At 41.6% G+C, this 16,590-nt stretch overlaps 1 protein-coding gene across 1 annotated transcript in view; it reads left to right on the forward strand.

The window, feature by feature from the left end:
• Positions 1-9,716: 9,716 nt before the first annotated feature.
• The window catches only part of LOC138746082 (F-actin-capping protein subunit alpha-2), a 35,327-nt gene continuing 28,453 nt past the window's right edge, over positions 9,717-16,590 (forward strand). Inside the window, exon 1 of the mRNA XM_069903876.1 lies at positions 9,717-9,824. Within this exon, the coding sequence (XP_069759977.1) occupies positions 9,786-9,824 (39 nt within the window). The 5' untranslated portion in view covers positions 9,717-9,785. The remainder of the gene's footprint in view (positions 9,825-16,590) is intronic.

Genomic DNA, 16,590 nt, shown 5'->3' on the forward strand with positions numbered 1-16,590 from the left:
GATCACTGAAGGCAATTGAGACCAGGTTGACCATATAAGGAATTCATGAAATGCTGATGTGGCTCAGTGACACTTAAAGGCTGTTGAGGAGAATTGTGGTTTTTTTTGTATATAGAATCATGTTGAATATTGTGAATTTTGAAGTTTTATTTGATTTACTTTAATCGGACATGGAAAAACTTCTGAGAACTTTTTAATTAGTAAGGGCAAGATTAATCCATTATGTGTAAAGTCCTTTAAAGTAACAGATTTAATGTTTCTAAAGCAAACATTCCCACATCTTTATTTGCTTTAGGCTCCTTGAGGGAGTGCTGTTCAACTTTTGGTTGTTCTTAATTATGCTTTGATACCTTGATAAAAGTGACTCTCCTGTGTGAGCTACATCATTATACAACTTCCTTTTTTATTACAGGATACTTCCAGTCACAAACCAGACTTTTATTCTCCAACTGAAATAAATGAAAGCGAGAAAATTAGATAACCAGTCATTCCAGCTTGTAAACAATTTATTTTTCAGTTATTAAATAGTTTTGCAAGAGATTTGATTGTAATTTGTATTTTCCAAAGGTAATGGCAAATTGAGAGGATAATGCATGACTCAAAATAGAACGTAGTTAAGTAAGTAGAGATAAAGTGGGGGGGGGGGGGGAGCTAACAAAGTGGGCAAATATCAGATTGTCAACTGATACAGACCAAGAAATCAAGTTATCTGAAATTGCAGATTTCAATGCTGAGTTCAGGATGTATGTGTTCCCTTCTATACTGTCATGGTGAAGCCATTGTATGCTTGATGAACTGCACGCCATTTTCCATGTGGACACATTATCAAATCCTAAGTCAAGTAAATGGATTTTTTTGACCATTTTCTTTGTTGATATGTGATTATGGCTCAGCTTGTTTGTATTTCTTTACTCTGGAAATGGAGGGCATGGCCAGCCTAACCCACTGAATGTCTCTTCCCATACTGCAATTTGCATTTCCTATATCCTTTCGTCATTGTTACTTGAGGAAGGACGTATTGACTTTAGAGGCAGTGTAGAGGTTGATTCCAAAGATGAGAGGGTAACCCTATGAAGAGAGATTGAGTCGCCTGGGACTGTACTCACTGGAATTTAGATGAGAGGGGATTTTACAGAAACTTGTGGAAATAAGATAGAGGTAGATATGTTGTTTCCATTGATGGGGAGACTAGAACTAGGGGACATAGCCTCAAGATTCAGGGTACTAGATTTAGGATGGAGATGAGAAGCAACTGTTTTTTTCCAGAAGGTGGTGAATCTGTAGAATTCACTGCCCATTGAAGCAGTGGCAGCTACCTCAATAAATAGATTGAAGCCAAGGTTGGATAGTAGGGAAATAAAGGGATATGGGGAGGAGATGAGCCTATCATCAGATCAGCCATGATCTCATGAATGGCAGAGTGGGCTTTATGAGCCAGATGGCCAACTCCTGCTCCTGTTTTTATGCTCTTTTGTCTGCATTCTCACTCTTATTAAATCATTCACTAGATGACGTAGTCTAGAGCTTATCCTCATGGTCACCTCTCTTTTACTCTGTCAAGGACATCCTTCTCCACCTGTGCCCTGCAGCTAAATTACCTTCTTTTCTTTCCATCCTCGCTTTGACAAAGGGTCTTTGACCTAAAACATTTACGCTGTTTCTCTTCCCACCAGATGAGGCCCGAACTGCTGATTAATTTTCTCAAAAACTTTCCATCTTTACTTTTAGGGTTCAGAATGTGCAGCATTTTTGGATTCCCAGAGTTTGTAGGACTGGCCATCATACCAAGAGCTGAGTACATGAAGCTGCTGCCAGATTGCCACTCTTGTGCACACAAAAGCAGAGAATCCAAACTTGCTCACATTTATACAGAGAAATTGTGATGTGAGAAACAAGTTCAGCAAGTCTGAGAACCAACGAGTCTGAAGAAAAGTTGATTGCAACAAAAATCCTTTATATGCCTGCGGGAGAAGGTCACCACAGGGATCACTTATCTCACACACACACACACACACACACACACACACACACACACACACACACACACACACATATGCAAATCACTTGCATTGGAGTAAAAACATGTTTGAGTGTCAGGCTACATTTTTTCATACCTTGATCAAAGCCCGAAACATTGGTTTCCAGGTATGTATTTTTATCTTTCCTATATAAAGTTCACAGTTTGACCAGCTGAGTTTCCACAGCACTGTGATTGTACTTCAACCACGGCACCTTCATGTTTTACACTCACAACTAACAACTGATAATCACTACACACCATGATCGATAAAATATAGCACAAAAACGCATCAACAGTATCTACCACCCCTTGATGGGGTGCAGGTACAACACCACAATTAGTTAGGAAAGAACGAAGGAACTTACAGGTATTGGTTTGTAGATATGCACCAAAATAAGTTCCCCAACCCTTTACTGGCACACACCTTGTAATTGATTCTCCAGCGCTGTCTGGCTCATGATCTGGATTCATTCCCAGGGGAAAAGAGTCTCTGCTGATCCAAGTGCTGGACTTTATATCTATTACTAGGCAGTGGGCGCTGGCTCAGGTATGCCCAATCTTGAACAGGTCATTAAAGGAGCCACAGGCAAGGTGTGTATTCTCTTAAAGGGGCCAATGGCAAAGTGGTTGCTCACTGAGGATGATCTTGACCTTGATTGTCAGATGTGGTGGCTTCTGATCAGGTTCCCCCTGGAGGACTCAAATGATCCACCATACTCCAGAAATATAGGCAGTTTTACCCAGATATGTCTGCAAAATTAGGGCCCTCAAATAAGTTATCAGTATCAGAGCACAAATGAAACATGCCATCACAAACCCATACCCTGTCTTTTAGTTTTAAATGAGAAAAGATACAACAGAGTGTAAATAGTGTTGGATGCTATGCAAATCCACTGCAGTTCTCAACATGTAAATGAGTAACTGACTTAGTTTCACAAGCCCGAAAGGTTGGTGTTGTATCTTCACCTACATAAAGGCACTGTTTGACCTGCTGAGTTTCTCCAGTATTTGTGTGGGTTTTTTTTTATGACTTAGTTCATGTCACATCTTCCAAAACTGTTCCATGTCAAGAAAGTCCTCACTGAGCAGTAAAAACATAATTACTGGGTAGTTATCACAGCACTATGTTGAGCTCACTGAACTGGTGATGATAAATATCAACATTGTGTGAAATCATTTCCAGCTGCTGTATTTATGACTGTGAATCCCAAATGTATGGTACCCTACAATGAATAGTAAAACTTCAAAACAAAGTCAACTTGCCATTCTGTTGAAAACATATTCAATGTCGTAGATAAGGTATCCTCAATGTAACAAACAAGATAGGCACTGCACCCATTCTCACTGCTGCCATCAGGAAAGAGGTATAGGAGCCACAGGATTCGCACCACCCGGTTCAGGAACAGCTGCTATCTCTCCGCCATCAGACTCCCCAAGAACAAACTCAATCAGGTACTTACTTGTGCACTTTAATGATTTTTTTAATTCTCTCTTTATTGCACAGTTTGCTTACATTTGTTGTCTGTTTACGGTTCTTTAATCGGTTACATGTATATGCTGTGTACCTTTTTTTTTGCACTACCAATATGTAGTAATTCTGCCATGCCCACAGGAAAAAGAATCTCAGGGTTGTATGTACTCTGACAAAAAAATCTGAATCTGAAATCTAATATACTATTTTTCAAGGCAGGGATTACATTTCACCTGTGCTTGACATACAGATACACGAAAAAGGAAAGTATCACGAAAATAGATAAAGTATTAAGTTGCCACCACATGAACAAATATTAAACTATTATTTGCTACAGTGTCTCTTGTTACAAAGAAAAATCTATGGAATACTTGCATCATTTAGATATTAGCCATAATTTCCTGCTACATCCAATTTAATTATAAATCCTCCCAGATTGAGAATGTGCCATATTTTCCTGACTTTCTAAAGGTAAACTGAAGTAAATGGATGCTACACAAGATTGACTGTACTGACTTAAACTTGGGGTGTACCTGCCTCCTACTTACCACTTCCTGTCAGGAAGGGGGAAACAATGCAGAACATCATTAATTATTAATTCTCTGCACATCATATCAGTGTTATTCATCAATTCAGCTTTTCATGTTGTTGCTCAAAATGAATGTATTTGGTTGTCATTCAGTTATTTTTTAATAATGGAGGTCACACATAACAGGCATACACTTCTTCCAAAGGCACTTATATAAGGAGTCAGTTTGGTGGTGTGTACATTTAGAATGTGACATCAAATGTGGCACACAGGTATAATAAGGTGGTGTAGATGAATGGTTTTATTCAGAATACCAGCATTATGAGTAAATCATACACTCAAAAATGGAGGTAAAACCTATTCAGTCGATACTTTGCAACAGTCCAGACCCTCATTTGATGCACATTGTGTCATTCTGCCCGATCTTTTGTATACATTTTATTGGTCAAAGTTTGAAGTCAATTTCACTCTCATGGGCGTGGTTGTCCACCCAATTAGAGCTTAACTAAAAATCAGTGTTCACCATTTGCAAAGAAGACATACAGATAAATTCATGCTCCCAATATTCAACAGCATTACAGTCCCTACAGTATTTTTAATCGCGGGAATTTGAAGATAGTGAAGGCGCTGCTTTTGTCAAGAGTTTAGTTGCAGGGTTTTAGGTAATGAATTGGACTCTGGTTAGCTAAAATAAAATATGAAATTTTTGGAAATATTCAGTGTTTTATGAGGAATGGATCTGATGTTTTAAATGGGATGAGTTAAGCAAATAATTAAGGTTTATACTTCTGATTTACAATTTTCATGTGATGTGAATATAATATGATTTGATTTATGTTCTTAATTGTAAGACCATGTATAAATGTTTTTTTCTATAAACAATAAAAATATTTTAAAAACAAAGAAATGTGGCGGGTAAAAAAAACCCAGAATTAACATTTCAATCCATCAGACCTCTTCAACCTGAAACATTAATTCAGTTCCTGTTCCCAGAGATGCTGTCTGATCTCCTAACTATTACCAGCAATTTCCGTTTTTATTTTAACATTTTTAAATATCCACTTAATAGTCTCTGGTAGGTTTTGATAGAGTAAAAATATAAAGATCAGTGCAAATCTGACAAGGGAAGAAGCTACAAGTTTTGGATGAAAAGTGAAGGCTACATTGTAAATATTGGGATGAAATATTGAAAAATAATGTGAAGAGAAGAAATAGAAACAAAAACTCAACCTTTTTGCAATTCTTTGGCTTGGCTTCGCGGACGAAGATTTATGGAGGGGGTAAAAAGTCCACGTCAGCTGCAGGCTCGTTTGTGGCTGACCAGTCCGATGCGGGACAGGCAGACACGATTGCAGCGGTTTGCAATTAGAATACAAGTATCTATAGAACTTTCTGGATTAATGTATCTGAGAGAGCTTGATTGTTATTTTTAATTCCAATGAATGTGAATGGATGTAGGCCAAATACTAATTACTTAGCATCTTATTGAATTGCTTGTTCCCGTGGTCAATCAACTGATCAACTTTCATGAAAATAAATAACTCTACTTATGGAGAACAATTTCTTGGGTAAGATAATGAAGGGGAAAGGAAGAAAACTGGAGGACAATAAAAAGGTGACGGGTTCACAAGAAGAGCCACAAAACAACACAACAAAATGAAATATACAACAATGGTGAATGTGTCCTTGAAGATTGTCCTAGTATTCTTGGGTTTGCTGTCAAGTGATGGCAATGTAATGCAGAGGATGATTTATTTACACTGTACCACTTAAAGTGTACAAGCGTTGAAGTTCAGCCCAAATTCAGATGTACTGAGGTGCATTGAGAAAATATGTTTTGAGAATGAGGTTGATTGCAAGGTACGTATTTTTCCAATGGTAACCTCAACAATTTTTTTAAAAACTCTGGGGTGACCCAGTTTAAAGGATAAGGGTTCATGTTAGAAAAGCATCCGTGAGAAAAGTGCAAAGAAGTTGAAATGTTATGGACATAAAATAGGAGATGGGTGCAGAAGAAATAGAAGCAGGAGGAGGCATTCAATCCCTCACACCTGTTTTCCTATTCAGTAAGATCAAGCTCCATACCACTTGACTGAACTCACCTGATATTCTTTGATTCTTATATTATCCAAAGACATTTATTTGAATGGGAATGCAAAAGATCTTTTACCCTGAGGGTGAAGATAGTTTTTCCCATCTCAGTCCAAAATGGCCCACCCTTTATTTTAACACCGTGACCCTTGATTCTATAGACTCTAGCCAGGACAAACGTCATTCTTGTCAGGCATCATACAAATTCTGTATTGTTTCAATGAGATCACGCCTCACTCTTCCAAACTTCAAAGGTCATAGATATTTTCTCTCTTCATATTTTACAATCTTCAATGAAAACCAGGTCTCAGCATAACCAGCCACACCAAGGCACACACAATTTTAAATGTAAATTACGGCAGCATTTTCTGTGACCTTTCAGGTGCTAAATTAGGTTAATTGATAGTTAGAACCATCAGATGTCAATGCACCAAATTTTCCACTCCTCCTTGCTATCCAGCACTGAGCTCAGCAGTGGGGCAGTGACTCCAGATGTACTTCCCATATGGACGTTAACCTTGAGCCAGGGACAAAATACTTTATTTTAATTGTTTTAATCAATCTTTCAATTGTTTTGAGCTGTCAAAGACAGCATAGAGTTCAGGAGGTGTCTCCTCTGGATCTGGTGCCACAGGTCTGGTGTTCATTTTGTCCAGATCCACCCACATCCCAGGTTAAAATTACATTTGTGTTGCTTAGGAAAGCTACTTCAAATTCTGTTCTTTCCATCTCGTGCACAGATACTGTGGACAGGTTCTAAAAGTTTTTAAACCAGCAATCTTTTAAAAAATATATGAAGAAACTGATTAATTTACATTAATGAAATCAATATATGTTTCTGAGTCTGTTTAAGATCGTTTTTTGGTAGTATGCCATGACATTTCAATTTATTGGTTTTGAAGAAGCCCTAATTCTTTAATGTTATGGAGAAAAGGTGATCAATCACACATATGACCTCAAATAGATCATATATGTAGGAGCAAAGAAGAAAGGTGCAGGTTTAGAACATTTAGCCAATTGAGAATGCTTTGCCGTTCAATACCAAATTCCTGCTCCCCCCACATACCTCTCTTGTCTAGCATCACCTCCTATTGTAAAGAATTGGACAGATTCACTATGCTCCAAGTGCAGAAATTTCTCCTTAACCCAGTTCTAACTATATTATTCCAAATTCTGAGACTGTAATGTCTTCAGATTCCTACAGTGAGAGGAACCATTTTCTTTGCATCCAGCCTGACAAATCCTTTCTGACTCATGCATTCTTCTCAACTCTCATGAATGCAGGCTTAGTTAATCCAATGTTTCTTCAAATGACAGTCAGGAATAAGTCTGGTGGACCTTTGTATTTCCTTTACATTTCCCACTGCCTTGGCAGCCAACATGCTGTAAGGACCCATCACACCCTGGACACACTCTGTTCTCCCTCCTCTTATTAGGTAGAAAGCTTAAGAGTATGACAGCTTGCGCCAAGAATCTTAAAGACAAATCACAAAATATAGGAGCAGAATTAGGCCCATCAAGTCAGCTCTGCCATTCTAATCATGAGTGGAACCATTCTGCCACTCAGTCCCATTCCCCAGCATGATTCCCTGACTAATCAAATACCTGTCCATCTCTACCTTAAATACACCCACCTGTAGCAACAAGTTTCACAGACTCACAACCTGCTGACTAAAGACATTTTTCTGCATGTCTGTTTTAAATTGACATCCTTTTATCTTGGTTGTGCTCTCTTGTCCTAGAATCCCCTACCATGGGAAACATCCTTGCCACATCTACTCTGTTCGGCCTTTAAGCATGCCTATGAGGTCCGTCCTCATCCTTCAATACTCCAATGAGTACAGTCCAAGAGACGACAATCATTCGTCATATGCTAATATTTCATTCCTGGTATATTTCCAGTAAATCTTCTGTGGACCTTCTCCAATACCAGCAGGCCTTTTCTCAAATTAGGCATCCAAAACTGTACACAGTACTCCAAGTGAGGCCTCACCTGGGCTTTATAGGGTCTCAACATTACATCCCTGCTCTTATATGCTATTCCTATACAAATGAATGGCAACATTGCATTCACCTTCTTCACCACCGACTCAACCTGGAGGTTAACCTTTAGGGTATCCTGCAAGAGGACTCCAAAGTTCCTTTGTACCTCAGAATTTTGAATATTCTCCCCACCTAAATAATAGTCGGCCCATCTATTTCTTCGGCCAAAGTGCATGACTTTACACTATCCAACATTGTATTTCACCTGTCACCTCTTTTCCCATTCTTGCAATCTATCCAGGTCTCTGCAGCCTTTTGGAATCCTCATTACCACTCACCCTACCTCCTAGATAGTTTCTTTCTTACAGCTATCAGGCTCCTGAATAACTTCCCTTGCTTGGTGCTAATTGATTTTCCTTTCCATTATAATCCTTTACTCTGTAGATTGTGCTCCATACATGGCTGTATGTAATGTTAGAAATAACCTGTTGGTTTTTTCACTGTATGATGTATTTTTTTGACAAATAAAAACTCTCAATTATGTCAGTCTGCAGATAGCAAATTAACAGGTAACAAGAACTGAGCGTGGTTGTTGTCAGACATCCTTCATCTTCTTGGATTGAAGGGCAACATGCTATCTGTATTTTAACTCTTACTGCACCTGCAAGTTTGCTTTTCCAGGACTGACAGACTATTTCTATTCCAATCATTAAGCTCATTTCTTTAGATAATTATTGGAGGGGGAAGGAGTCCATCACCTCACCTACCCTCCTTGAGTATGATCCTGTTTACAAAATCAGGCCACTCATAAGTGAAGGTCGAGATTCTCCCTCTGTATATTTCTGCAGCTAAGCAGACATTTTCAATTGCATTAATACGACTGCATCTGGCTACCACTCTTTCGATACAAAACCAAAAAAAAATGTTATCTGATTGCACGATTGAACTGTAATGTAAAAAATATGTACAAAATGAGCAACAAACTTGACCCAGCTCTCAATTTCGTCTCTTTCAATATTTTTATCAGTTTCATTGTATTAATTTTACATAGGTACATGAGAATAAAACAGAATATTAACAAATCTTATAGAACAATGCAGATGGGATTGTAACCTATGTTACATTAAAAAGAAGTGGAAACTCCCCCGTCCCCCCACTAAACTACTATTCTACTAATTGTTGTAAACTATTGTTATACCGTGATTGGCTGCAACCTCCCGACACCGATCCTAACCATAGCCCTTGCAGGCTACCCCTTTCCTTTTGCTCTGATCAGTCAGGGGGAGGGGGGGGTGAAATGGTTGTTTGATAGTGTTCCAGTCTTAAGCTATTAAAAGCCTGATTGTTTCACTACTCAGCCTTTTGTGGATTATTGATGGAGCACCCCATCCTACAGAGGCTATTGGCTTAACACGGACAGACCACGACTGATCATTTAAGAAAGTAACCAATGGGGTCGTAACCAAAAAATAGTTACTTACAAATTTTGAAAGTAGGCGAAGCTCTCATTTTCTTCACTGCAACTCAGAACCTGTTCCCGTTGTGCCTCTAACTGCCTGGAGAGGGCGCCCTTGCGCCTTGGCGGCGCCCAGCGGTCATGCGCGCCGCCGCCGCCCGCCCCGCTTTACCCAGAATGCGGCGGGGAGCGCGGGGTCGCGCGACGCATTCAGTTATTTACAGCCCGGCCCAAGATGGCGGATCATGAGGAGCAGGTCTCGGAGGAGGAGAAGGTGAGGAGGGGGGAGGGGAGTTCGGTACGGCCGGCGCGCCCGGGAAAGGATGCCGAGCCCGCGGCCCTTTCTCCACGTCCCTTCCGCCGGTCAGCGAGCGGAGCCCGAGGGGCGCTGCCTCTGGCCGGGCTGGGCCAGGCCCGGGCGGTTTCGGGCCAGGGGCCGCTTTATTTTTAGCTCGGTGCGAGCAGCCCGCAGTCCTTGTAAGGGTGGTCGAGCGGCGGGCGTCTGAGGGCAGCCCAAAAAAAGCCAAGAGCGCTGCCCGGGGCCAGCTCTGGGGCTGCTGGGCCGGGCCCGGCCGGCCGGGCGGGCGGGGCTACAGGCTGGGGCGAGGTTCCGGACACCTCTCCCCTCTGGCTTCCTCCTTCGCTCTGGTCGCGGTCGCCGCCCCTCCAGGCAACCAGGCGATCCCACCAGCCCGATGGCCGGAGCCGAGCCGATAGCCCCTGTCCCCCCTCCTGGCCGTCGTGCCCTTCCCCATGCCGCAGCACCCAGGTCTCATCGTTGGAGACAGGGAGCACCCCCCCCCCCCCCGATTTTGACCTGAAGCAGCTTCCACATGGTGATCGAAACGCTGAAGAGACCGTCCAGAGTTGATCTTCCCAGTGGCTTTCGCCGATTTTAAAAAGCGTTTTGCCAACTGGTGAAGATCGTAAAGTTACGACATGATCCGACACTTCATTGTCTTTTGTTCCTGGTGGCTTGAAATCCTTTCTAGTGACCAGCTGGAGCCTGAATCGTGTTTTAACTTTTTCAGGGAGTGCTCACCCGGTTTGTTCTTTGAAAACAGAACTTTTGTTATTTTGTTTGAACTTGACATTAGTGCTTGGCTCAAAGCAAGTTGCTCATAAGTTTCAAAATAACTAGGAGCATAAGTCAGTTCTTGGTGGGTTCAATGCAACAGTTCTCGCTTGATTTGATACATTTTTAAATTGTTCGAAATTTCTTTGGATTCTAACATTATCATGTACTTCATTTTATCTTGTATCAGAAAGTCATCTGAGCTTCATTTTCTTCCAGTGCTGACTACAGTGACATTTTTTTTTGCTATTAATTTCCAGTTGTTTCAGGGCTGCCAAAAGTTACGTTTTTCTTGTAATGCTTGGCACTTACAATTTTCATCTACATCAGTGGTTCTCAACCTTTTTCTTTCCATAGGATCCGGAGGGATTACCTAAAGTGATATATGAGTTGGGGGAGGGGGGGGGGGGAGAAAGTTGAGAACCACTGATGCTTGTTCCTGTTAACATGATGTAAAGAGTGATGAATTTCACACAACTGCACATAAGAGGTAGAGGTGCCATAAGACTCATACCACCAGGTTCAAGAACAGTGCTGCCCCTCCACCATCAATTTCCTTAATAAAATTAGAGACATGCATTGTATGTACTCTAACAATAAATCTGAACTTTGAGCCTGTGAACTTCCATTTTGCTTAAATTAGACTGATCATGCTGCATTTATTTTTCTTTAAATTTGGTGTGGTGAACCCTTCTGCTTAGAAGGTACTGCTTTCATGATATTTGATATGTTAAAGTAATAGAAAATGTAATTAAGTTTTCCTTAATGGTTTGGAAGAGATCAAGAGAACAAACTGAATGCATCAAGAGATTAAAATGACTGATTAACAGGTTGGCTAGGACCAATATTTGCTTTTTTTTTTAAACGCTACTTCATACAGATAGTCCTCACTTCTGACCTATGCAAGTTACGACCACCCGCTCATACGACCAAAAAAAAATTTTAAATATGCGCCTGAGCAACATAGGGCCATGTGCGCAGTCACCATTATGTGGGCGCTATAAACATGGCAAGCAAGAGGAAAAACGAATCCCTTGCTGATAGAGCTGCAAAGAGACAGGGGAAAACCATAACTTTGAAGGTAAAAATGAAAGCCATTAACCAACATGACCAAGGTAGAAAAGTCACTGATATTGCACGTAGTCCACAGTTGTCGCATTCCACCATGTCGACGATTTTAAAGGAAGCAGAGAGAAATACGCGAGGCTGTAAGACTATCTGTAAGTTTAAAGAGCACAATTTTAACTAAGCAATGGCGGGGGCCCATTCATGAGATGGAGAAGTTTTTTTTGAAAGAGATGCCGGAACCAATATACATCCATAAAGAAGCTTGCACGATGCCAGGAATTAAAGCATTTATGGATCCAATTACCTTGTTACTGGGAGGTAATGTTGCTAGTTTTAAGATGAAGCCTTTCTTGATTTACTTCTCCGAGAAGCTACGTGCATTCAAAAGCATTAACAAGCAGATCCAACCCCAAAGCCTGGATGACTGGGGCCTTGTCTGAAGACTGGTTCACTAACTGTTTCATTCCAAATGTTTGGCAATATTGTATAGAAAATAGTTTTACTTTCAAAATTCTATTAATCTTTAGCTCCTTTTATACTTGGATCCCACTAAATTGGTTGTTCAGTGTCCCAGGATAGGAATGGTGTTTCTGCTGTTCACACTTGACCACTCTTAACTGGGACACTGCATATGTTCACACTTACAAGGAGCCATCCCTGGGGGTTAAGACTGTTCTACCTTCTGGTGACGTTATGATGTATCAAGTGATGGTGGACCTGCCATAAATCCTGATCAATGTATTATGATCTTGTATTTGAACAAATTAATCATGCCTAAATTAAGCTTTATGTACAGCATAGTATGAGCCCTTTAGCTCTTCTTGTTGTGCTGACCTTTATAAGGGACCGTGGGAAAGTGCTAGTAATAAATAGCAATAGTGGACAATTTTTAAACAGCATGGGAAAGTTAGTAGCACTATTGCTCACAATTTATAAATGCTGTGGGAAAACCATTTGAGACATTTTTTCCAAATTCCATTCTGTAACATTCTCCCATGCTGCTGTGATGTTCTTGATTCAATTACGAATGCTGTTGTAATCTTTCCAAAAATCACACTAAGGTGTTTGATTATTGTCGGTTGCCGTTATGGCCTGCGCAAATGTTGAGCGAAGGTAATGAGTTTTAAAAGTCGCAATCACCCCTTGGTCCATAGGCTGAATGATAGAAGTCGTGTTTGGTGACAGAAATATCACTTTAACATCAGGATTAAGGTCTGACAAATGAGAGGGATGTCCAGGTGCATTATCCAAAGCCTCTTTCACACTTGCGAGTGGTCCCAGGAATTAATGGCCAATTGGCCTAAAAAGGGTCTTGCGTGAAACGAAAATCTTCTTAACACCTACGCGAAATGACAATCTCATGCCGGGGATAGACTGTCTTGACGCCAGCGTTGCAATCAGTCAAGTGTAGTACAGGCAATGGCATTCTGGGATAAAAATGACCCAAGTTTGTGAGTGCAAGAACGTGAAGAAAGATTAAAATGAAGGTATAAACTTTGCTGTGGGAAAGTTTCAGCGGGAGAGTTAGGGAGAAAATAAATAGCAATAGCAGACAATTTTTAAACAGCTTGGGAAAGTTGATAGCGCTATAGTGCACAATTTATAAAGACCGTGGGGAAAAAGCGATGGAGGACCTGCCCTCCAAGAATGCCATGTGGCAGATAAAGACCACATCAATGTACATTCAGAATAAAAACAAATGGCCAAAGCAACACCAGGCCTGCTTTTGTCCTCAGGCCTCAAGACAAACAAGGAGCAGGCAATAGGAAACTGAGGAACAATGCCAACCCCAGTGCTGATGCTGCCAGGCATTCCACGAGCAGACAAGAGACTGCTGAGGAAGAACAAGCAAGACTCCGAGCAATGTGAATGAAAACCACCAGGTGAAGGGCAGCACCATTTACTACAGCCAACCCGCTTAATGCAGCATTGAGTTACTCAGTTGACATTGAGTTACTCAGTTGACATTGAGTTACTCAGTTGACATTGAGTTACTCAGTTGACATTGAGTTACTCAGTTGACATTGAGTTACTCAGTTGACATTGAGTTACTCAGTTGACATTGAGTTACTCAGTTGACATTGAGTTACTCAGTTGACATTGAGTTACTCAGTTGACATTGAGTTACTCAGTTGACATTGAGTATTCTTCCATTAATGCAGTTAATTGGCTCCATGTCAGAGGTATGCCAACATTGAGCAAAGGAAAGGTGAAACGCCATCGATAATTTTCCAATGGAAAACAACATGCCTCTACTGTCCGAGCCTTCACGGCCATTGAAAATGCTGCTGCTAGCCATCACAGCAGTCTAACCATTTCCTAAAAGTGATCAGAGCCTATAACTCGTATTTTTCAGATGCCCACTTTTGGAGCCAACAACAAGAACTGAGTGTTTTATTTCCTGGATAACGCCAGGTATCCTGCTAGTTTGTAATAAACCTGAACGTTTTGGAAATGCTCCAAGTTGGCAACATCTTTGGAGAAAGAACAATTTGCTGTTTCAGGTTAATGTCTTTTCATCAGTCATGTCAATTGTATACAATTGCATTAGGAGGTTTGGTCATATTTTATTAAATGGTAGAACAGCCTATTGTTGTTAGATGACACGGTATATAACTTTAGTTACGGATTTATTCTGCCTCCTGTAAATTTGTGACTTGGTACACTGGCACGTGTCAAAGTCCAAAGGATGTTTGTTTTAATTAATAAGCGATATTCACAAGTTTATATTTATATTGTGGGAGCAATGTGCCAATGTAGAATGCGGTGTGCTAACTGTACCGCTGTCGCAACTAAGCCCCCCCTTCCCAAGTTTACGGATAAAGCCTTACTAATATACAGTACTTAATACAGCCTCTCCCTGACTTATGACCATCCGTACATACAAACAAAAAATATACTGTATAAATTTACATCATAAATTAGCATCACCACCATCTATCGTTGGGGGCTGCTGTCGGTCCCTGCACTGATCCCACTGCCCCGCTCCCTCCCGACAGCCTGCCACTAAACTCCACACCGGTCCCAATGGACAAACAATCAAACGGATACAGTGAATTTCCAACTTTCATCCAATTCAAGATGTGACCGACCAGTCAGATCTCAAAATGGACGCAAGTTGGATGTATGTTAGCCTGGTATGTAGAAGTCATTTATCTGTACAGCATTCTTTATCCCATCAATATATGAATGTACTTGGCTGTTGGGAGTCACACGTTTGAATGTATGTTAGCATGGCATGTAGAAGTCATTTATCTGTACAGCATTCTTTATCCCATCAATATATGAATGTACCAAAGCCTTCGACACCGTGAGCAGGAAAGGGCTTTGGCAAATACTAGAGCGCATCGGATGTCCCCCAAAGTTCCTCAACATGATTATCCAACTGCACGAAAACCAACAAGGTCGGGTCAGATACAGCAATGAGCTCTCTGAACCCTTCTCCATTAACAATGGCGTGAAGCAAGGCTGTGTTCTCGCACCAACCCTCTTTTCAATCTTCTTCAGCATGATGCTGAACCAAGCCATGAAAGACCCCAACAATGAAGACGCTGTTTACATCCGGTACCGCACGGATGGCAGTCTCTTCAATCTGAGGCGCCTGCAAGCTCACACCAAGACACAAGAGAAACTTGTCCGTGAACTACTCTTTGCAGATGATGCCGCTTTAGTTGCCCATTCAGAGCCAGCTCTTCAGCGCTTGACATCCTGCTTTGCGGAAACTGCCAAAATGTTTGGCCTGGAAGTCAGCCTGAAGAAAACTGAGGTCCTCCATCAGCCAGCTCCCCACCATGACTACCAGCCCCCCCACATCTCCATCGGGCACACAAAACTCAAAACGGTCAACCAGTTTACCTATCTCGGCTGCACCATTTCATCAGATGCAAGGATCGACAATGAGATAGACAACAGACTCGCCAAGGCAAATAGCGCCTTTGGAAGACTACACAAAAGAGTCTGGAAAAACAACCAACTGAAATACATCACAAAGATAAGCGTATACAGAGCCGTTGTCATACCCACACTCCTGTTCGGCTCCGAATCATGGGTCCTCTACCGGCACCACCTACGGCTCCTAGAACGCTTCCACCAGCGTTGTCTCCGCTCCATCCTCAACATCCATTGGAGCGCTCACACCCCTAACGTCGAGGTACTCGAGATGGCAGAGGTCGACAGCATCGAGTCCACGCTGCTGAAGATCCAGCTGCGCTGGATGGGTCACGTCTCCAGAATGGAGGACCATCGCCTTCCCAAGATCGTATTATATGGCGAGCTCTCCACTGGCCACCGTGACAGAGGTGCACCAAAGAAAAGGTACAAGGACTGCCTAAAGAAATCTCTTGGTGCCTGCCACATTGACCACCGCCAGTGGGCTGATAACGCCTCAAACCGTGCATCTTGGCGCCTCACAGTTTGGCGGGCAGCAGCCTCCTTTGAAGAAGACCGCAGAGCCCACCTCACTGACAAAAGGCAAAGGAGGAAAAACCCAACACCCAACCCCAACCAACCAATTTTCCCTTGCAACCGCTGCAATCGTGTCTGCCTGTCCCGCATCGGACTGGTCAGCCACAAACGAGCCTGCAGCTGACGTGGACTTTTTTACCCCCTCCATAAATCTTCGTCCGCGAAGCCAAGCCAAAGAGAAAGAGATATGAATGTACTTGGCTGTTGGGAGTCACACGTTTGAATGTATGTTAGCATGGCATGTAGAAGTCATTTATCTGTACAGCATTCTTTATCCTATCAATGTATAAATGTACTTGGCTGTGGGGAGTCACACATTTGGAGAATGTGCTTTGTTTGGATTGTTGGCTTTTTTTCAGGAGGCCATGGGTTTATCCTCTTGCTCATCTTCTTTGGGGTTTAATATAATGCTTAATCCAGCATGAAAATTCGT

The sequence above is a fragment of the Narcine bancroftii genome, chromosome 11 (assembly GCF_036971445.1).
Source record: "Narcine bancroftii isolate sNarBan1 chromosome 11, sNarBan1.hap1, whole genome shotgun sequence".
Taxonomy (NCBI): Eukaryota; Metazoa; Chordata; class Chondrichthyes; order Torpediniformes; family Narcinidae; genus Narcine; species Narcine bancroftii.